Source organism: Takifugu flavidus, chromosome 7 (genome assembly GCF_003711565.1).
Source record: "Takifugu flavidus isolate HTHZ2018 chromosome 7, ASM371156v2, whole genome shotgun sequence".
NCBI lineage: Eukaryota > Metazoa > Chordata > Actinopteri > Tetraodontiformes > Tetraodontidae > Takifugu > Takifugu flavidus.
Window position 1 is genome coordinate 12,253,188 of NC_079526.1, and position 23,470 is coordinate 12,276,657.

The window sequence follows — 23,470 nt, forward strand, 5'->3', positions numbered from 1 at the left end:
TGAAAGGGAAAAACAGGAGTCGTTCTGTTTCTCCTCTTCCCGGGATGGGTAGATGGCTTAGGGGAGGAGAGGAGGGATTACCGAAACCAAGAATGATTTATAAAGCAAATCTAAATTTCTGTTTTCTTTTATTTGCTATCTCTAAAGCCACGGAGGTGGCGTCGCGTCTGAGATAAGCCGACTTGGAGGGAACTCAAGAATACTTCACATATTTGCCTCTTTAATTCAGCTGAGTGGGAAAAAAAAAATCTGTCCCGGTGTTCAGGTTGGAGAGCGAATGAGGCAAAAAGTAAAAGGAAGATAAGTGGAAAAAGAGAAATAGTACCACACTTCTCCCCCCTTCATTTGGGGGGGGCTTCACATAAGAGTGGGTCATGAGAGGCTAAGGCTGATAAAATATTTGCCAGGCTGATAAATAATAGATGAGTGGAGCCAAATGGCTTACACGCTCCACAAAAGACCTGGGTGCTTAATATTCCATTCAATGGAGAATCACAGATACAGTCCCCAAGAACAAATACAGGATTAGGTGCTGGGTCCAGTCCCCTGGGACGGGGGCTCTGCCCGGTAATGAGGGGCTGCCTCTGTGTGTGTGTGTGTGTGTGTGTGTGTGTGTGTGTGTGTTTCCCCTTCCTCTGAGGGAAAACGAACCGATTATACAGCGACAGTCTGCTTCAAAAAGCAGTCAAGGTCTTTGGTTCTGCCCTGAGAGCTTTCTTAGTGCACCGCGGCAGAGACAGAGAGCGTCCGCACGAACCCCGGGTCCCCCAGATCTCTTCTACCGGACCAAAGGACACGGAGACAGAAAGAGAAGAAAGACGGAGAGGTAGAAAGAGGTGGAGGAGAGGTGTGAGAGGGAGATAATGTGAGACAACTCGCCCTGCAACTTTGAGGGCGGCAACAGTAAAACAAGCCGGTCACATGTGAAGGCGTGTACCATCCTGGGGTTGGCATATAGAAAACGATTACTTCTCCAGAAACAGGAAATCAAACACCATCTATGTCATCTGTTTCTGCTACTGTAGGTTCATCTTCTACCTCAGTGTCTTCCAGCTGGAAGCAGATACATTTATTGGATTGGTGGCTGGAGCTCAAGTGGTTCCAGTGATTGGAAGATGTTGGTTCCATTACAGGTGGAACTGCCCTCCAACGAGACTCTGAGCCCTAAAATAAGTTTGAAATCAGCGCGTGACACCTGCGGGTTGGACTCTACCATCATGACTGAATGGGAACACAACACTTTCAGAGGTCAAAGTTGACTAGAAAAGGAAAAGCATAGATACAGTTCACATACTGAGAGAATTTATGCAAAATCTCTTTTTCTCTACTGCAAATTCTTAAAATTTCAAAGAGGTACGGTCTGTGGAAGAGATCGAGACACAGCTAATCCTGTATTTAAATTATTCAAGACACCAGAAGCTTAATTACCAGACATGATACATGGGAGTGGGAAGCCCGGCTGAAAAGCATCACATTTTTCTCCGTATACATACATGATTGCATTTAGATGAGCTCATCCCTCTACACGCCTGAGCGGCAAAGTAACCCGTCAGCGCTGATGTTTCCTTAAAGAGCAGGAACCACCAGAGACCTCAGATCTTCTCTGCAGACTCTGTCAGCAACCACCCACACCATTCTTCACCTGAGCAGCTACAGATGCTGACGTACCACACAGCTGGCAACACAAGCCCGTGAAGATGGCTCTTCCTGCACGCACCTTTCTCACACATTCCACATCCTAAACAGCCTCTCCTAATACACTCCGCGGATAATTCTCTCTGTGAGACAAATACAATAGCTGCTGCAGCTTCGGGCGCTGTGATTCAATCTGACAGGGGGGGCTGGTATCAACAGAGATCTTGACCTGCTCACTCTAGCCTCAAACACTCATTTACCCTCCACTGGCCTTGACTTCCAACGCTGTCCCTGTGCACTCTCCAAACTCTTCAACTCTCCTCCTCTCCCACATTCATCTTCATCCCAATTAATTCCTGATTCTGCTTTCCTCCCGCCGTCCGTCTGTCTGGCTCTCACCTGCTGGGCCGAACCTTCCTCTCTTACCTTTTGTGCAATCAATTACCTGCTCTCTTCCTCCTCCCTCTGTAGACAACTGCTGGTGTCAGGCCCGCCGTAACACATGCGTGCCACAAACAAGTAGGTGGCGCCGGGATAGCAGCGCCGAGGACAGCGCCGCTATCAGCCAACACCGGGACCTCCCACATACGCGCGCTCACACACACTCGCGGTATAATTTGCAGAAAGACATAAGGTGGAAACACCTGTGAGCGCGGGAGACAAACAGATGCATGCGAAAGAGAAACATGCTCTAAGTCACACACGTGGCACAGGCTGAGATAAGTCTATTGCAGAGATCTTTTATGAGAGAGGAGGGAGGAGGACGACTCCATGTTCCGAAGATGCCCAACAAGAGGAAGATGCATGGAGACAACCAGGAACGAGGAGGCAAAGTCAAAGGTAAAAAAAAAAAGAGGCGGGTGAGCGACAGATGGACGGAAAATAACACGTCAGTGACGAAGAATAGGCCAGATAAGGAGCAAAGCAGAGACAGACAGAAGTCAGGGAAAGGAAGAACAGAGGAAAAGGCAGGAAACAGAGAGACAGCTGGCACTCTAGGGCACGCTGGATGGATAGAGCCTTGTTAGCATAGGCCTGACAGGCTGATGAGAGGGCTGCTGTCAGCCGGTGCCGGGGCAGGGCTGTGTGTGAGTCTGGGCGATAGGCAGGGCAGAGGCTGGGCTCCGGAGCTGGGGGGCCTCGACAGATGAAAGACACAGAGGGCGGTGGGGCGATCAAGCTGCTTGGTGGTGGGGGTCCTCCCAGCTGACTAGTTAGAGGAAGGGCCGATGCTGCCCTATTATACGGCCCCATGACAAGGCTGCATGCTTGGCTGGCTCCCGCCCCTGCGCCACCGCCGAACGGCCTTTTAAAACAGTGGTACCATTCACCTCTGGTCACGGAACAGCTATAAGTCAACAGACGCATTGTTGTAAGATCATGATTTATTCCTTCGCTGTTGGCTGTTTTGTGAGAATTGCCGGGCACGTACCGGCAGACCGACACGGCGCGTTCACCGGGGGGGTTTAACACGGGCAGCACCGAGACCGAGGAGGACAACGCTGCATATACGGTGTATATATGGTACATATATGCGCGTGCGCTTATTCCTCCCTCTCTCGGCTGCCTCTCTTTGCTCGGCTGAGAGGCTGGACAGGCGGAGGTGGTGAAAAGCAGCTGGATGGCACTAACGATGTTACTAACAATACCTTCTCTCGCACGCACTCTCGCTGTGGCAAGCAGACTATAGCAAACACTACCCATCCATGGAGCGACTGCTAAAACTTACTTAAGCAAACATGTCAAACATTGACATTAATAATATATTTCCCAGCCTTTAAGAGTCTTGATCACGAGACAGCGGCGGGGATAATAAGCGGGGCTGTGCAGTCAGATGGCTGGATTCCTGATTCATGGTAACCAGTCCCGCTTGAACCCAGAGGTCAACATACACAACAGCAAAAATAACACATCACACAGGCAGTAATAACATCAAGCCAGTGTGTAATCCCAGTGGAAATATGAAAAATACTTTTTATACCGCAGTGCCTGACATACATTGCTACCAAACGAAAACACCTCTCCCCGAGGGAGATGGATGGATAGACAGATGAGTGGATGAAGGATTGCAGAGGATGAAAGGCTTCCAGAGGGAAAGGTCTGATGCAGGAGTGCACAAAAATTCCTGTCGGCATAAATTTATTAAAGAAAAACAATCTAAGATTAGTCTACCTGTGCAAACGTGTACATCTCAGAGAAATGCACCCTCATCCCCTCTACCTGCTCACTTCACTCTCGTGTCTGATAATTTACACGATATCGCTCTGGTGTCACAGCACCGTGCACAGCCGAGACTCCAGTTGTGCTCGTCTCCGGAGCTGAGGGGAGACAGGTGAAATTCTCCAAGGGACGGCTAATTTTTACAGCTTTTCCTGATTACGGCTCCGGTGGGAGAACCTGTATATCTTTCCCTCTGGCGCCCATCACCAGCACAGGCCCCTCTGGTCCTCCGCAGATACCGAGGCAGCAACACTCGCAGATCCAGACAGGACCTGGTATGACATCACTTCCCTTTTTCACATCTCATCTGTCATAAACATTTGGCTCTGCCTCATCAGCTGCTAAGATAACACAGGGGGGAGGATGGCATGAGGAATGCTGGGAGGAAAAGGGGGAGAAAAACAGAGAGACACTTCCTCCCTTCTGCAGACAGACAGACTGAAAGGACTCTCAATCACACCAGAGTTAAGACGCCTAATAACGGATAATTTAAGGCTTCGGGGCCATTAATGTGCTACAGTTCTAAGACAAACAGTCGAATATAATCCAGCTTCAGTGTGGATCTCACAGCTTGTCAGAGTTTGGCAACAGTGCTGCTGTCTGATTGCACGACGCCCAGGAAAGAGGAGTGGGAGGCGGGATTAGTGGGTGCACAGATCAGTCAGGGAAAAAAAAGAAAGAAAACTCCCTTTGTGCAGCAGTGTAGCCATGAGAGATAAATGTTCTCTCCTTTCGGTCCGATTTCCTGTTAGAAGTTTGATGTTTTCATCACGTGCAATCTCGAAAAGTTTACTGTATACTGCTGAAGATGCTAATATATATGTCAACCAAACAGATCATCGCCTAAATCCCAGTGAACTTTAAGAGCTTCATTCGCCAGGTACAACATTGGAGATGTTCTCTAACCTCCTGTACTCTGACAAGGTAGCACTGATAACTGACTGGGAGGGGGAAGGGGGGGTTACTCACAGTGCTGAGCTTGGTTGAGGTAATGATGATGCGCCGTTCGTGCAGCATGCTGGCGTAGAGCTGGAGCATGTTGTTGACGTCCACAGCCACAAAGTACTCTGTCAGGTTCCTCTGGAGACAGACAGGAACAGAAGGAAATACAGGTACAGCACATAACAAACCTGCCTAAAATGTCAATGCCACAGACTGTCGGAGTGTGCCACGAGGAGACACATAGTACTGAAGAAACAGAACCTGGACTTCCATCTCTGAACATTTCTGCCTTCAGCAAACAAAAAAAACTGCCTGGAAACTATGTGCTGTGTGGTGTTTGGGAAATAAAAGCTCGCTAAACGCTGCTTTATTTTGTCGGAGGGGCTGTTCAGATCGACTTGGACTGGAGGTAAAATCTGAACGCGCACGCAACACGTGTTCAGTTTGAATCTTCTAATACTCGTGGCAATTACTGAACTTCAACCACTGCAGGAGATAAAACTGAAACAAGAGGATGAGGCAATAATTTCAAAAGGTGACAAGTGTATCTGATTAAAAACGATTAGAGGCAGACATGGCTCCAGAAGAGACGGATCTCCCTTTATCTCCGTGGGTCTTTTTTCATCTCTTTCTCCGTGAATACTCACGCTCTCAGGGATGGTCGGGAGTCCATTGATATCTGGGGCGATGAAGTAGGAGTGCTGCACAAAACACAAACATGCGGGGAAAAGAAAAGAGAAGGTCACAAGTGAGACACACCGCTCAGGCGGGAGAGAATGAAGGGCGGCGGCAGGGGCGAGGCTCACGTTCACTTTGTTCTATGATTTATGGCTCATCTTCAGCTCTGTCTATATGAATTGCTGAGCTGGTGTCTGAACTATGGCAATGCTTTTATCAGGTCTACAGAACAGAAAAAGCTCAGTATCGGCTCAGCTCCCTGTAGACGCAGGCTGGGGTGATGTCTCCGGTGGAAAACTGAGTCTTTATTTAAGCATTAAATAGGCCTGCAAGAGCACTGACACATGGGCGTGAGTGTGCGAGCGCACGTGTGCGTGTGCGAGTGCACGTGTGCATCCTCACAGACACAGATTGTTTAAAGGATCACAAGGCTGCCTGTCTCACTTTGGGAGAGCAGGGCAGGTTCAGTGTTCAGATCAAAGGGGCCTGAGAGAGGTGCTGTTTGGAGGCAGGTAGACAAACCAAGTGAAACACACAGGGTGTGTGTGTGTGTGTGTGTGCGTGTGTCTCACACATGCCCTCCTGCAGCCTGAGCGCGACTGTGTTTCTTTTGGCCTTCGCTCAACCATCTGTTGCAGGATTTTTTTTCTTACACCCAACACCTACTGCAGATTTTCCCACACACTTTAATGTGAAATATCTGCGGTTTAAAAAAAATAATTCCAATTTCTTGTGGGTCTTTGTGGTAATGAAGCTTGGGACTTATCTTTACATGCTGAGAAATGCACTAAAATAAGTGCTGATATGGTCTTTTACCATTAATATTTGAGAATTTATTTTATTTATCACCTCTGTGGGAGGAAGAACCTGAGCTATAAAATGCAGGGTGTTATCATATTCTAGATATGAGGCTGTAAATCTGCATTTTCAAAGAAATAAAGGCCTAACTAAAGGTCAGGAAAGACAACACCGCAGTAATCCACTGATACATGCACATTAAAAAAGAAAAAAGGAGCCATTCCACTTCAGTAATGCCAGAAAAGTCCCACCACCACAGAAGAAAAGGTGATCTCCATGTTAAAGTTTGATGTTTTAAGAATTAAAAATGAAAAGTTTGATAATGTTTCATTCCTGTTACACGCTGCTAACGGAACTTGATTTTGCTGCTTTCGCTAAATCAACACTGTCCACGAACAAAAGCAAAATCTGCTGGAATATTATGATGGAACACTTTCACAGGCATTTTCCAACATTAACGACAACTTACCCCCCCCCCCCCCCCACCCCACCCCACCCCACACACACACTAGGAAACTCTTGATGTGCTCCATTTTATGGATGTCACACCTTGGATCACTTTCCATTCTGTTCACTGAAAATGAAGATTATTTTTGAAACCTTTCATATTAAGCCTCAGTAATTTAATTGAATTTCTACTGATATTGGAAACACTTAACCTGCTCTTGACTCCAGCAGCTCTGCGAGAAGCTGATTTTAGCAGCATCTTCCTGTCGTGTTAAAAGTTTTACTCTCACTTCCAGCTCAAAAGAAGAACGTGTAAAACTAGTCGACAAACCCGAATAAAAGATGAATAATCAAACAAATAAGTTGTAATCAAAGATCAGGCGTTGGGGAGGTGGCCGGCTCCCACAGCCCTCCGTGCCACTCTCGTGCTCCCTCGCCGAAATAAGAAACAAACGGTGGCAATTGTGATCATCACAAGCCCTCAACTCAACTCAACCCAACCCAGCCTTTCTGGATGTTTGCATGCTTATCTGCTCTCTTCTTGTTCTTTCGAAGACATGTTTGTATAAAAACACTGTAAGTGGGTTAACTGGAAAGGCATCAAGGAGATTTTCTGAGCACAAATGCCATTGCTTTAAACATAGAGGGTGGGGGGGGGACTTTTGATATTCAGAGAGAGAATATAGCAGCGTGGAATGGCATAAATCATTTATAAAGTTTGATTGTTTTCCAGAGAAGAAGAAACATACACCAAGGCCCAGGATAGTTTGTTTTTGTTATATTTAAAAAGATAGTGCGGCTTATTTGGCCAAATTGGAAAGCCACGGCTCCCATGTGGTTAGTGCAGCAGCGGTTTCAGCTTTTCCAGCAGCCTCCATCCCTCCTCCTGCTGCTCGCTCATTCCCCTCCACTCACCGGCTCCGTGCTTCGCCGATCTCTCAGTACTTGCCCGGTGGCAATATACAACTGCTCGTTCTTGCACGAGAGGAGAGGGAGAGAGAACAAAACAGGGTTCACACATGAAAGGGGACAATGAGCCTTCTTCTTGGCATCCATGATAAAACACAAACCCCTCTTTCAGGGAATAATTCTGCTTAATCAATTAAATATCAAAATATCGGCTTCTTCAGAAAAGAGATGAAGCCATCACCTCTGTTCTCCCTGGGCCTCCTCCTCGATGAGGCTCTGACTCAGATGAAAAGATTTTATTCACAGATTCAGCTGATGGAAAACTGACAGAGAAAAACTAAATCATAAGGAGCTGGAGATGACCTTGTTAACCTCCGTAGACGCGCGCTGATTATCACGTGTTGCTCTTGTTATGTCAGAAATTCATACGTGTGAGCAGAAGTACATCCTCCTGAGACTCCTGTAGCAGCTCGTTTTAATTGGAAGAGCTCTTCAAGGACAAGGTCTGAGATTATTTGATCCCATTTTGGCGTGGAGTCTAAGCAACTTAAAAACACAAAACAGGGCTTCAGCGGTCCCACTGTGGAAACCATTATTTTCTACTTATATAAAAGGGCTTAGCAGAGCCGAGGGCAGCTTAAGAGTGAGTGTTTTATGGAGGAAGGAGATGAGCCGAGATGGCGTCGGGGTCTCCTCAAACACGCCGTCCACTCAGCGACCTGCACTTATTAAGCCGTTCCGGGTTCTCGATAAGAAGGAGACGCGGCGAGTTGCGAGGGTTCAGACGCGGTGAGCCGGGTCTTATCGCACAAAACCCTGCTAGCGCCACGTCTCTCCAAACACGGCGTCAGTCCCGAACCCTCAGAATCTCTCTTTCAACCTAACGTATGTTTAACCTCCCCTCCCCTCCCCTCCGCTCCTGCCTTCTGCCCACTCCCTCGTTTTCCTCCACTTCATCCTCCTTCTTCTGTCTGTCCTATTTTCCTCCTGCTTGTTTTTGAGCCATCTTCATCTCCTCCACATCCGAGTCTTTTGTATTTAAGTTCTCATTATTTCTCTGTTTTGTTCCATTTTTTTTCCCAGTTGATCGTTGGTGTGTCTTGCTCTACTTTTTGACTACTTTGGCTGAGTTTTTTGCTCCCCAACGCCACCGATTTGCCGCCCTACACTGGTCCACCTTCTCTGACAGAGGAGCGCGTGGTGTGTGTACCTACCACACTCAGGTTGACTGGCGTGAAGGGCTTTGGCACTGGCAGATCATAGAGCGAGTTCAGCATGTTGTTCAAGTCATTTTCCTGGGGGAGACAGACAAACAATGAAAGCAAAAGGCACGGAATGACACGAGGGTTGGATTTGTCAGCGTTGTTGACGCTGCACAGTGCATCAATCTTAACAACGGTGCTGGGACAGAAGCTGCTGCAGACCAGGGGGCAATCCTGCAGCAAGGCCCGGAGCCTTCCAAAACATCCCACTGACATATGTTTAACGAGCAGCGGCGAGGTTAAAAGACGGCTGGAGGAGGGGGGGAGGGGTGCAGACACTTGATTTACAGCTCTGTGTTGGTAATTAAGCAGGGTCCCCACTCAAAGACACAGACTTTAATAAGTCACCAGAGGACAGGGCTGACCATAGCAGGAGGAGGAGGAGAACTCAAGCTAGCAAAGTTTGTAAGATGCACTTTAACGATCTTTCCTCAGCCGTTGCTCACCCAGCGTTCTTGGTTTTGTGAGGGGAATGTGCACAAGTACGTATGTGAATGTGCAGAGAGGAATGTGCAGCGATATGCGGCGAGAGGAGGAGAGGGGTGGAAGGGAGCGGGGGGGGTGCTGGTGAGGATGTGTGCAATCGAACAGCCTCCTGTCATGAGAGGCTCAATGCTCACACGCATGGTCAGCAACACGGCCTGGGGAAACAGTTCATTTACCCCTCGCCCTAAACCCTCATCGCTCTTCTGTCTTCCCTCGTCTGTCAACATTCCCCTCTCGCCTGGAACGGACAGCGGGGTAAATAGAAACCAAATCATGCACACTAACACTTCAGTCACCCAGGATTTCCAAGTAATCTTTCTCACACACACACACACAAACACAAATTGTCCTATTCTCCTCTCCCTCCGACTCGTCTTCCAAATTCAATTCAGCCCAACAAATGTGTGTGTTCCATTTGTGACTGCCTGCTTTGCTTTTCCACTGTCCTCATCATCGGTCTCTAAGGGTCTCAGAGAAGCAGTGACTATACATGACAATTGGAAGTGGTCCCAGAGCTCTCTGCATCCCTCCGCTGTGCTGCCTCCTTCCCTCCTTCCCTCCATCTTCAGTCAAAACACAGGAACATCACCTACACACTCTTCGCTGGAGGCTGCACATCTCCCCAGTTTGTTGCATATTTTACATTTCCCTCCCTTTGCTAGTGCAATGCAGCGAATAGTCAGGGGAAAAGACTTTTGTGAAGTGCGAGCAGTTGTGTGCATATTTGTGCGCGTGAGCCCGCGTGTGTTTGTGGTTTCCCCCCCTCTTTTTTTTTTTTTTTTTTTTTATTCTTAACAATTTGTTTTTCAGCAAATCATCAGGAATAACTTCCAGTGTCAGATCAGCGTTTGGTCTGTGAAATGTCAACATTGTTGCCGCTAACAACAGGAGCCAAGTCGAGCCCGAGACGGCAAACAAAACTTGCACACAAAAGGCAACAAGCAGCATGCGGGAGGAGAACAGAATGGAGGGAAAAAAATAAAAATCCAACCACGGTGCAGTTTCAAAACCACTAAACTGTGTGCCTGTTTCAGTCAAATCAAACCAACACGTCTTATTTTTCCCGGGCTTGCGTCGTTAATGCAGATCAGGAACCCAAAAAGCACCTTTACCTGTTGTTTCAGCAGGTAGTCTGCGAGTGTGTTCAGCAGCTTGTAGTAGATTTCAAACCAGGGAAGATAACTGCAAGAGAGAACATAGAAGGTGAGGGATTCTTTCATTAAAATGATTCATTGACACAGATGCTAATATTTAGGAACATAAAACAGTCTGTGAAGCCGTTTCAGGAGTCAGAAGTCCAGGTTTTAAATGCCGTTTTTTCCAGTCTGAAATACTGTTTGTAGATATTGATAATAGACTGCGCTCCCCATCGCTGCGAAGCGCAACAAAATAAATTCTATCTGGTCATTACGACATTCTTCACACGCGGAGCTTCCGCACATTCTCCACGTCTCGGCTTCTTAGCCATTGAGAAGAGAAGGTGCCAGAAGGAGGGGAAAAAAGAACAAAAGGCTTTAAATTCTTTAAAAATCACCCCGGCTAATGTAATTCAGAGGGATGCCATGTTGTACAATGGTGCTGCTCACAGATGCCCATGCAGGATTTTAAAAAAAAAGGTGCAAGATGTCTCCTGCAACCCTTTTATCCACCAAGGACTCCGTCTGCGTCCTGTCGGCGTTACTCTTTGTGCCCTTTGCATAAAAGAAAATGTTGCCTCACAAAAATATGGTGAAAATTTAAAAAGAAGTCATTAAGAAGCTGGCTTTAATTTATACCACAGTGTTTGTGTTAAGGCTAATCAGTACGTACACCCACCATAAGCTAATAGCATCTGCGACATGGCTTTCTTTACAAAGTTGACATTTTCTTGGCCAAGGCGACTTGCTTTCATGGTGGAAGATGGCCAACACTTTCTTTTGGCATTAAAAGCTGGAAGCAAGGACTCGCTTAATTTAATATTATGCAATGCATAATAAAAACATAGCGTCCTAACAAGGTATTGATTTTTTTATTTCGTTTTACAAGCAGTTTTGACTTGTGCATGAATAATGATTCCAGATAAGCATTTCTTAGCATTTGTAATGAAATAAACAGAAAATCCCGCTAATGCCTCATTAAGTTGCAAAGATCCTCCGAGTTGAAAAATAAATTAGTAGCCGCACGGGCCAATCAATGGCTGGCAGATCCGTGTTTGCACACCGAAAATCAAAGTGGCGCACATTGTGAAATTAAAGTCAATAAGACAAGTTTTCTTCCTGATTAGAAATCAGGAGGGGGGAGGGGGGGGGGATCTGCATTTCTTTCTGCATAAATAAAAGTGAATTTTTGATGGAGGAGGTGGGGGAGTCAGGTGATTGGCTGGAGCCCGAGTTTCCAGGCCATGGGTCACTGGCTGCTCTGCAGACTGGAATTAACAGACAACAAGAAAACAATAAAGGGAACCTAATGCAAATTTTCATATCGCTAAATCCGCAAGGGGCCAATGACAGGCCGGCCTCCCGGAGGAGTGCAGCCAAGCGCACCAATCAGGGAGGCTGAGTGACCATTAGTCTGAAACAATCAGCCTCTTAACGTGCCAGTATTTTGACGTATGCGCGAAGATTTTTACCGCAATCAGGTCAGACTCGCGGGAGAGAATCACTCAAACACGCGTGCGTTCATTTACATGCTGGCCAGATATCGACCTAAAGACCTATTTCTGCCACGTCAGACGGCAAATATCTGCATGCCCATTACACCAGGTTGTTAGCGTGATGAAAAGATGAAAGGAAAGAACAAAGCTGTTGTGTTCCCTCCTCCTTTATTCCCTCCTCCTTTATAGTTTTGGACTAGAATCTGACCGTTACACCTCAGCACGCAGGTCTCATAAATCCTCTTGATCAATATTCTGACAGGGGCTCAAATGTAATAAAATGAACATAACTTACAGATATGTGGCTCTGCTCAACAAAGCCTTCCCCTGCAACCCCCATCGAAGCAAAGTTAAAGTTTGGAAGGCTCAGAGATACTCCTACTCATCACAGTTCATTGCTCAGATCTGTTTGTGCTTTGCAAATCCGCTGATAGAGAGAAAGGCATCCATCACCGGAGCGCTCGCTGTGTGGGGGCCTTGCAATCTCTCTTGCTGCTTCAAACACACGTCTGCTTAAAGTGCCACGCACTCGGGGGGTGAGCCGGTTAATCTGCGGCCCACTCGCAGCCCGTCCTGCACTCCTTCCCATAGTTGGACCACCTAACAGACTGGAAGGGCCCGACTGAGCAGAGGCTTGGAAAATGCCTCTGGAACTTCTAATTATGCCTTTCTGAAAAGAAAAATCCATGTACACTTCAATAAAATATACTTCTGAGCACTTTTAGGGGCTCTAAACAACTGCTGGGTGCATGTTTTGCACAGGCACCATTAACTGTAACTCTTCCTACACTTTGGCGCAAATACAGGGGGTAAAATATGCCGCCCAGTAACCCACTAAATGACCAGCAACTGGAGCAACACACGGCCTAAAATGCTTAAATCCTGGAGCTACAGCCTGTTTTTGATCTGCTCACATGTTTAACCGAAACTCCAACAAAAACAGGCGTAATGAGAGCGTGAATCCAAGTTGTGCTCTCCCTTTTCTCTCTTTTTTTCCTTGAGGTTTCGCCTGAAGGAGCAGCTTTCAGCCGCGGCTTTAACTGCAGAAATGTCCGTCCACATAAAACTGTCCCGCTCATTAAAACACTTCCTCCCGTAAGAGGAGGTGACAATTTTACGACCCCAGTACTGCGACTATCGGGAGCGCAAATTTTAATGGCTATTAATTAAAAAGCAGAAATTAAGGTTGCACCTTGGGCCCTTTTGACCATTACCGTAAATATTTAAGGATAATATCCGTACGCCTAAATATTTTCAATAACTGAAAATAACTAGCGAAAAAATCCTTTAAAAATGATGAACAAAGGCAACATTTCACAGAGTGAATTAAGCAGGAAGTTTCATTTCATTTCCACATTTCTCAAGTTTCTTCTGTGAGATTATTTAAAATGTTTTCAGGCTTTAGAATGTTTTTATTTATCTTCTCCCACCACAGTGGGGCTGCTGGAGATAAGAGGAGGAGAAAGATCAGGACAAAAACAAAAAAAAAGTGGACCACACAAACAATTTCAAATTGACAGAAAAAAAATACTTTCTATACATTATTTTATTATAAATGAAGCAAGCCATGCAAACTACTCAGAATGCATAATGAATTTTATACATCATATGTCAAATGAATTAGCATGTCTAACTCAGCAAGAGGGACAGGGGAACCTCTGCTAATTGGCAGTGAAGCTTCATGCATAATTATGGACCAAGCGTCTTTGCTGTCGCACAGTGGCAGTAGCTGAATAACGAGGAGAGAGAGGGAGAGAGAGAGAGGGAGGGATAGAGGGAGAGAGAGAGGGATGGAGAGAGAGAGAGAGAGAGAGAGGGAAAACAAAGGCCGCAGGAGCAGGCCGGGAAGGGTGGGTGGTATAGGGAGGAGGGACAGTGTTCCTCACAGTAGCTCATCAGGGCAGCGACAAACCCATGACTGTCCATCAACAGCCCAACACACACACGCACACACACACACACACACACACACACACACACACACACACACACAGACATGTGTATGCACACGCACACAAGTAGATGGAGAGAAGGCTTTGTGCTCCTTTTCCAGTCTCTTGTTGGCTAAACATGAATTAAAAATGGATTTATTTTGTACATTTCCCAGTTTATTCTTAAGTGTGTGAACGTGCCCGCTGAGATTAACGCGCAGCGCTGCTTCTATGTAATTGTAAGGTAATTACACCCTTAAAAACACGGCATCAACATGCAATTACACGGGAATTAAAATATAATAGCCTTTGTTGGGGAGTGATTATGTGAAGAAAACTCTAATTTACAGGGTTTGCTGTCTGTGATTATTTATGAAATATAGGATAAATATAGCCATGGAATATCAAAACCTGCTAAACTTTTGAGCAATTACAGACGCATCTCCAACCGCATTTGTGTGGGCAGATAAGAATATCAATGCGTTCTGCAGCTGAGTATAACCAAGAACAAGCAGAAACGACGCTACGGCTTCAAAACAGTGGATTCACTCTTAATAAAAAAAATTAAAATAATGCAGATACTAAAACAAAAAAGTTCTGGGGCGTATCAGTAGATAATTTCCCTTAAAGAGCATCACAGACCGAGTTCTCTTATTTGAACAGGGAAATAAAGACAGCGGTGTTTGAACCACTGACGATTTTCCTACGCAAAGAAAACATTTAAGGCTGAAGTTTATATATTTATATACGAGCTGTGCATAAATTCTAATTCTTTTTGGTACTGTTTTAACAGCTGCACAGCATCAGACATTACAAAATGCAGGAGAATGAAGGTGTCATTTTGAAAGCAGAACAAATGAGACAACAGATTTTTCAATATTGGTTTATAAAATCGTGAGCCGATTTGGTGACCGGTGTGTTACCTCAGCAGACATATGCAGACCCGGCAGCCTTGCGTGAGTCGACAGAAACCAAACCTCTGTTTGCTGTCGATGTCCGTCAGCACAAAGGTGAAATTCTGCCCCACCTGATTGTGCGAAACCCTGGAAGCAAAAAAAAACAACAACACACAGGCTCAAAAAAGGCCAAAACCAAGAGAATCTATGGCTGCAGCGATTGTACAAACTATCATAAATTTAAGAAAAGTGTGCCTGCTGTGTCAGAAATAAACCCTTTTTTTTTAGAAAAAGTTCCCAGGAGTTAACATTCCGGTCCATGTCCGAATCTAAGGTCACATTTTTGTTCCTCCTGCTGCAGGAAAGACTGCAAAAAGCTCTTTAACCAGGAGATAACCTCCAGAGCAGAGCTGTGCGCCCCTGCGCCACTAGATGGCAGCAGCTTAACTTCAGTGAAAGCTCGTCCCCCTTCTCACCGTTTCCACCTTTGACAGAGTAACTTTACTGACATGTGAAGTATTTTAAGTAGTATTCCTCTATAATTCAGCGCTGTGGGATTAATCAGAACCAACTGCAATTACCTGCTTAAAGGGAGGCGGTAACGCGACGGCCCTTGTTTGTTTGTGAGCAAAGTAACTCAAAAGTGATGAAGGTATTTTAATGACATTTTCAGGATCATGGACCAGGGAAGAGATGATTAAATTGTGGTGATGTTCTGGGCTCCGAAGGGCCTTTGACTGTTAAGCATCAAATGATCAAAGCCAAGGGGCAACCGAAAGCAACCTACCCTGTTATGCAACCTTGTCTATTTTTTAAATATAAATATACATACACACGCACACACACACACACACACACACACAATGTGTGTGTGGGGAAATGGCCTGCTCGGTAGAGGTCTGTGCCCTCCAAGTGCTTTGTTTTTGGTTAAGGGCTGGAACACAAATCAAGGTCCATATGTGCATCTTCATCATGCAACTGCATGCTGCAGGCACATCAATGATGACATCATCACTGAAAGAATTAAGGTGACTGTATTCATTTCAATAATTTGGGATATTCTTTCAATAGTAGTACCATAGGATAATATTCACATTATGCTGGATTAAATCAAAGGGCAATGAGTGATTACACCCGACAATTAAGTGAAATCGTCATTGCACTCTGGCAGGTACTAGTAGACTGTGTCTAATTTTACCAGAACAATGCACAAAAATGTGCATGATTTCATTTCCTTTTTTCCAAATGCTTATGTAGGTGGAAGAGAAGCCAAGTGGGTGCATGTGAAGAAGGTGAAAGTGAGGTGCACGTAGAAAAAAAACACACAGGCGAGCGGAGAGGAATTGTACCTTTCCACGTCAAAGGGAAAGCAGAACTTTGGTATCATCTGAAGGACCTCCTGAGAAACCAGAACAGAGAGAGACACATGCATCATTTTTGAGAACGCACATCACAGAGAAAACAAACAAGTGCTTTGTATTTCAATATGAAAAATACATCTCCTGGGCCTACCCTGAGTGGGTGATATCAGGCTGAACAAAATGAGGATTAATGTAATGAGGATAAAAGCTACTGATAGCAATCTGACACCATCTTCACATCCTAAACAGAGCAGCCTAAATGCACTTAATCCAAATGAATGGGCAATGCAAAGCACTTCATTTGGCAGAGCAGAGAGAAAAGGTTCCTTCTTCTTGAGAATGGGGACAGATCCTCGATCCCCAGCTTGAATAATTAGCAGTTAATAAGTTCATCGATTATTGGGTGCCAAAGGGAGATGAAAAGATTGGGGGGGGGGGGGGGAGCTGGGACACAGCACCAAGGCTGTGGTGGCAGATTGTAGTGACAATGGGCTAAGCAGCTCTGAGGGGTTAAGAGGTAGGAGGGAGGTACAAGCCTTCGGGGCTTTACCTCCCAACACCTCCCCTGTGAGTTGGGAGAGTGTGGGGAGGGTGCGTGCGCTTGAAGCAAGGTGGGAATAGGAGGGGGGAGAGGGGCACCTTTCCACCAGCAGCATATGGATTTAGACAGAGAGCAGGAACAGAGCAGAGCACCATATGGGTGAGCCGCTCCAGACCAGCCACAAAAACACAAAACACCAGGTCCGCCGTGTCTCCACGCTAACCTGGCCCAGGCTGCAGCAGGCTCCACGCCGCTTCTGCCGACTACCTTTCAGCCCGCTCCCTCTCAGCTGTAGCCAGGTTCTGCCAACCTCACAGACTAATCCTGGGTGTCTGTCTGTTCTGCTCCCTTTCTTCCCCTTGGTCGGCATGCCAAGCTCAGCCACTGAGCCCAAGGTCTGTCTCCTCTTCCTGATTGGAGCTGTCCAAACTGGGGTTGGACTCTTTCTCCCTCTTCTTCTCATTCTCTCTGTGCCCCCCCTCCCCGGAGAGACTGATCCAGACGACAGGTTGGGTGTTGATACCGCCTACTGCTGGTGAGACCCCGCTGCGGGGAGCAGACAGTGACGCCCCCCCCCCTCCCCTGCTCCAATATCAAAACTTAAAGCTGCCACCCTGCACGGCACATTCATCCTACAGACAAGCAAGCAACAGCAACAATGAGCTATGACAGAGGGAGGGGGATGTGTGTGTGTCTATGTGTGTGTTTATGCATTTGAGTGCATGATGTGTGTGCGTGCCTGAATGCTTCAAGGACTTTGTGCATTCAATGTGAGAGGGTGGTTAAGCATGTACATTTGTATTTGTTTGTGTGTCTGTGGGTGGGTGACTGAGTTTGACTCTTCTATATGATTGTGTGTATACACGCTCACACATACAGAGCGCATGAGATGGCAGAGGGGCAGGGGGGTGCGGGGGCGGGCGGGAAGGGGTTGTTTTTAACGTATGAGGGTCTGTGATAAAATTGAGAACTCAACAAAGATGGAGGGCTCAGTGACAGAGCAGGTCTCAGTCTGTCTGTGTGTGTGTATGTGTGTGTGTGTGTGTGTGTGTGTGTGTGCATGAACGCATCTTGGTGTGTGGCTTTAAAACTGTCACGCACATCAGAGCTGCCATCTCTGTATGCGTTTGCTACTATTATTAACCACCATGTACGCACACCAATATGTTCCAGAGAGCCCTCCCCTGCACACTGCATATGGCACACAAACCCAAACACACACACACACAGATCCTCGCATTTCCTACAAATAAAAACATTTGACTTGCCAGATTCGAGTGTTGTCACAGCCCCGCCCACATCAGTTGTCTCGCGTTTGAGTGACAGTTTGGGGGGGCTGTGGAGACTCTAATCTGATGCAGGACCTGTGGGAAGTGATGTGTCTGTATGTGTATATAATGTGTCACAAACACGTCAGATATGATTTATATATGTGCATCCACTCACGGTCCATACCTCAGGTATCGTGACCTCACAGGCAACATAACCACAACGTAAATATGTCTGCACATGTATTCCTATTTTAGCCCAAATCTCCATTGTCAAAGAACAGACCATTCAGTAAAGTGGTAATTAAGGAGCCAGGAATCCACAATGTGCCATATATTTAATTGAAAACGCCTGTTAATGGTAAACGACCAACTAATTCATAGACACTGCGATTTAAGAGTGGGGCGGGTGGGTGGGATAACACACGACCATGTGGTTAATGCATATAAGCCTAGACGTATTTAAAGTGTCTACAAACACTGATAATATAAACCTGAGGGTGGGAGAGGGCTTCATGCTGTATGACATAAATACTGTACGTAAAGTATCTATGTGGACAGGCAATTTGGATGAATCTACACAAGTGAGCTCCAGAGACTTCTCATTTCTTGAATTTTCTAATAATACTGAGACTCAGTCTTTCGTTTCCTCTTACATCAGGCTGGTTTCCTTTTTTTTTTTAACATATTACCTGATAAGAAATCATCTTAGCATTGCCAGCTCTCTCTCTCCCACCATGAGGGGGCCTTACACTATAGCGAGGTATAAAGAGAAAATGGTGCATGTATGTGGGGGGGGGTCTATCACAGTATTAGTACAGTGAGCCCCCATCACCACACACCCACACACTCACAGCTCACCATATTTCCCAAGACAAAAGAAGACGCAGTAGCTAATATATTTGCAGCTTTGTGAAGGCATCGGGGGGCTGGGCCTGGCAGAGAGTGGTACGTGTGTGTGTGTGTGTGTGTGTGTGTGTGTGTGTGTGTGTGTGCGCTTTCTGTTTATCATGAGTGGAGACAGGAGTATCAGTCAGCGAGACAGAATGCTCTGGGTTTCCCCAGCGGCCGATCCTGCTATCAGTGTCCCGCAGCAGCGCAGCAGCGGCGTGCAGCTCTGCACCTTCCCCAGCAGAGCAGCACGGTGCAGCTGGGAAGAGCAACACACGCGGCTGCACAGGGCCACTATTTTGTTTTTCTTCTATTAAAAATAGTCCTGAGCTTCACTTTTATGTCTGCTCTAACCCAAGCGTCTTTAAAGCACTTATGGGGGGTTAATTTTCCCGTACTGGGAGAAGCGTTTCTATAAGCACGCCCCCCCTCATGGCTACAGCCATCATATAAAAAAGGAAACACCCAGGAGATCAAACTAATATGGCACAATGTTATTAACAAGTTTAAAAAGTTTTCTGAAGAGATTAAATTCTAAACTCGGCGAGAGCCCCAGCATTTCTCCGGGTGCGAATATCAGGAGCGATCTTCACGTTCCCATATGCTTGCAGACGGATGCGAGGACAGCACAGAGATGGAAGCAGAAGGGAACGCTGGAAACCATGTGGAGAAAAATACTGGAAAAGAGAAATAATGACGTGCACGCAGACTGACAAGAGGAAAAGTCATAGGATAGGGAGATGGAAACGGTGTTGGATGGATGGGCGAAAGAAAAAAATGGAAGAAGGCGAGCGAGCGGGCGAGAGAGAGAGAGAGAGAGAGAAGCAGCTCAGTTCATGCCCCTCTCCCCACGCAGCGAGGACTCCTCCCTGGGGGGGGGACTCAGACTTTAAGCCCCTGCCCTGCTTTATATTCCCCTGGCAACTGCAGCCAGATCAATCTAGCCGGCTACCCAGTGGAACTCAGCCCAGTTCAGTGCAGTGTGGCCCCCAGAGCCCTCCATACAGGCTGTAGTTTTAGAAGGAACGGAGGCTGGTGGCGGACAGATTTGTAAATGCACCACCGGTGGCATAAGAACCAGGCTTAGGAAAAGGCCGATAGAGTTGTGTTGCATGTCTATTAAGTTTTTGTTTTGTTTTTTAATGAGTTATTGCTTGTTGAGGTCATCTTTTCTGCGGCTGGTGTTGCGTGCGTAGAAATATGACATAATTCAACACAGTGCAGATGTTTTACCTGATATAAGATGTTTCAACATGGAGGTCAAATAAATGAAGCCTGTTTTTTTTTTTCTAGAAGCCTATAAAACAATTCAACATTGATTCAAAATGGAAATCAAGTCTAGACGGAAGAGGAGGCTACAATGGGATCATTAAATAAAGTTCTAACTGCTGGTGATAAATAAACCAAGGATAAATCTCCAGAGGCCTGAACTCGGAAGCAGGCGGAACTCCGCTATGTTTCCACAATCTGTCTCGTCCATCACTTCCAATCGGCGCGCTCTCCGGGGGGGTCATACATTGATAAACGATGCAGAGCGTGATTAATGGTAGCGTGAGGGAGTGCATTCGCATCAAAGCGAAGTTTGGTGCATCATATGAACGTTCCCAACTGTGACACGTCATCTGAGTAAACTACAGTCTAATGTCAGACAACTACAAAGATTCATGGCTAAACACCTGAAACTGGCATCCAAAGACAAAGCGGCTGTCCATTTAATAATATCAATGCCGGATCGTGTGTGTGTGTGTGTGTGTGTGTGTGGTGTGTGTGTGTGTGGTGTGTGTGTGTGTGTGTGTGTGTGTGTGTGTGTGTGGTGTGTGTGTGTGTGTGCGTGTGTGCATCTAAAAATACATTGGATCCCTTGTGTTTGGAGCTAACAAAAGCGGGGTTCCTTCCACCAGAGAACATCTGTGATCTGCACAGCAGGGTTCCAGGATCACGGAGCATTTTCCACTGCACTGATTGGGCAGCAGCTCTGTTCCGAGGCGTTATCGACTTGCAGAAATCCTAAATGCGCACTGAAAAAAGTAGCGAGTCAACTTCATATCGCCCAGTTAACCCTGACGTTATCTAAAACCCACGCAAACCGGCACGCAGAAGAGAAGGAGACGAGATAACAGCGAGCTTGTCAGTCATTTCTCTCAGTCTTGTAATTAATCAGTCAGAACTGATCATTATCCTGCTCCAATGTAACAACGGTACAAGATTACTTGCTCAAAATGTCAACTTTTCCACACTGACCCCTCCTCCACTGGAATGAAAAATGCGCTTGAAGACTCCGAGGTGCTGTTTTCCATATAACATGCGGGATAATGAAGTTTTAAAGGTACGGCAGTTAGCAGCCGGCGGGGACGCTGGCTGTCCGGCATAATGACACCGTCAGCAGGGCCACGGACACATCAGAGCGGGGAAACAGCGTCTCCACTCACCCTTCCCTCACCTCTTCTTCCTGCACATTCTCCTGCCCTCTTCCTCACCTCCTCTCCTCCTTTGCTTCCCTCTCTCCTTCCCTCTATCCCCCACTCTCTGTCCTCTTTCACCTCCCTCCTAAACCCCCTGTCGTCATCTTGGATTCCCCCCTTCCTGCATACCCCACCTTTTCCTCACCCTTACCCAAACCCCTTGGCCCCCCTTTTCCCAATTAGTGTGTCTGTGTGCAGCTACCCAGCCGATCTCTGCCCATCCTGCCGGTGCTGGTTCGCTCACCCAGCCCCTCTGGCGAACATGACAAAGAGAGATCCTCAGTATTCAAACAGACACATTGCTTTCAAATGCCGAATGGCAGGGTCGACCTGGGTGCAGCTTTAAGCAAAATATTCAAATTCTCAGTCTTTCTTTTTTAAGAATTTGCATGGATATGCATTCATTTGCAACGTGTAAAGGCACAAGGACAGCTGAGGCTTGGTTTAAGAGACAGGGGGAAAAAATAAATAATTCAAGCTAAAAATGTATGACGGTATGAAACCTTGATTGCTTGAACTGGTGGATTAAAATTTCCTTCCTAAACTAATAAAATACAAATACTTCTTGCTCGATTCTGACGGGCAACGGAGAGCAATAACTTTGACCTAATATACAATAAACAACTAACTTCTGAGAGAACTTCCTGTTCCAACTGCAGCCGATACCGGTACGGTAGGGAACAGATACAGTAATGAGAGAGAAGCAGAGACTGGGAGAGAAACTCAGAGATCTCAGCACAGAGGAAAGACTTTACAGTCTTCTTATCACGTGATAAACAGGGTTTATTTCTAAGCCTCCTACAGAACCAACAAATCAATGGGACTAAGAAATTAATCTGCTGTCATATTTAAGAAAACAGCAAATTAATCCAACACATTTAATGGCAACATCAATAACGACCACCCTCCAATGACAGAAATACAAAGGGTATAAATGCCGGCCTAGTAGCTGCTGGGGTTTCAGAATGGGTTCTTATAGTCTGAGCACAAAATGGCAAACTGAGGCAGCCATTAAACAGTGTGAGCCGAGCAGGGAGCTGATGTGACCTGGAATTTTGACCTGAACGGACATGTTCAGAACAAGGACATTTTTATGGCGCTGGGTGGTAAAATACTTCATTTCGAAGGAGGGACTCCATCATTTCTAAAAAAAATATTAATATGAGTTAAATACAGTTCATTGCATATTTTTGGGTAATGTGTGCTCTCATTATATGCTAAACTTAAGAATATTTAAAGCCCTGTGGACTGAGACCGCACCAATGACCTCAGGAATTACATGTTGAGTCACGTGAAAGCGCTTCATATCATTTTAATCTGTATCTGATATTCAGTCCTGGCAGTAATTATTATCAACACTTCAGCAACTTCTAGGATCATATAAATGAAAACACAGGCAGAAAAAAGTAAGAAAAAGCAGGAGAGAAACAAAAGTGGTGATGGAGGACAAGTCATGGGCCATTTAAAGATGGTGATGGAGACACTGGTCTTTAGGGGGGGAAAAGCTGCAGAATAGTGAAGACAGGAGCGGAACAATGGGCAGAGGCACAGACTCCTCTGGCCGCTGCAGACCACAGACCCTGCAGAGATTTCTTTCATTAGGCTTTAATAGTATGCTGTCGGCTTGCCATTCTGACCTGCGCTCTGTGCCAGTAATAAGAACGGCCTTCAAAGCTGGACCAAAGCAACAGAGCTGCTTGAGAGGGGGGAAGGTGCAGAGGAGGGTGATGGAGAGAGGGAGAGGGGCACATAAGCCGGCGAGGTGCACTTTTAAATTGACATGGGGGCGTTACATTTTCACATTTTTGCTCACTTTGCCCAGGCTGATAGGAGCTGTGCGTTTGTGTGTGTGTGTGTGTGTGTGTGTGTGCGTGTGTGTGTGTGTGTGTGTGTGTGTGTGTGTGTGTCTTCCTGGATATTTTTAATCCTGCTCGTTTCTGCTCCCAGTGACCATTTCACCGAAGACTGTCTGCTTGAAGAGAGGCTATTTTGGTTAACAACATTACCGTTTTCTCCTGGAGGTGTCAGGGGTGGCAGATTGATCGAATGTCCTCTTCGAGCACTTGACAACACCTGGCAGGTGTGGGCACCCTTAGCGTCATGTGTATGTG

General features: G+C 46.3%; 1 protein-coding gene across 2 annotated transcripts in view; it reads right to left on the reverse strand.

The window, feature by feature from the left end:
• The window catches only part of dennd1b (DENN/MADD domain containing 1B), an 81,021-nt gene that overhangs the window by 34,143 nt on the left and 23,408 nt on the right, over nucleotides 1-23,470 (reverse strand). The window contains exons 4-10 of one of the 2 annotated variants that reach the window (XM_057037317.1): nucleotides 16,186-16,235; nucleotides 14,864-14,983; nucleotides 10,490-10,559; nucleotides 8,844-8,924; nucleotides 7,636-7,695; nucleotides 5,445-5,498; nucleotides 4,825-4,935 (exon numbers count right to left, since the gene is read on the reverse strand). In XM_057037317.1, the coding sequence (XP_056893297.1) occupies nucleotides 4,825-4,935; nucleotides 5,445-5,498; nucleotides 7,636-7,695; nucleotides 8,844-8,924; nucleotides 10,490-10,559; nucleotides 14,864-14,983; nucleotides 16,186-16,235 (546 nt within the window). The remainder of the gene's footprint in view (nucleotides 1-4,824; nucleotides 4,936-5,444; nucleotides 5,499-7,635; nucleotides 7,696-8,843; nucleotides 8,925-10,489; nucleotides 10,560-14,863; nucleotides 14,984-16,185; nucleotides 16,236-23,470) is intronic. The other variant, XM_057037318.1, reaches the window with a different exon arrangement.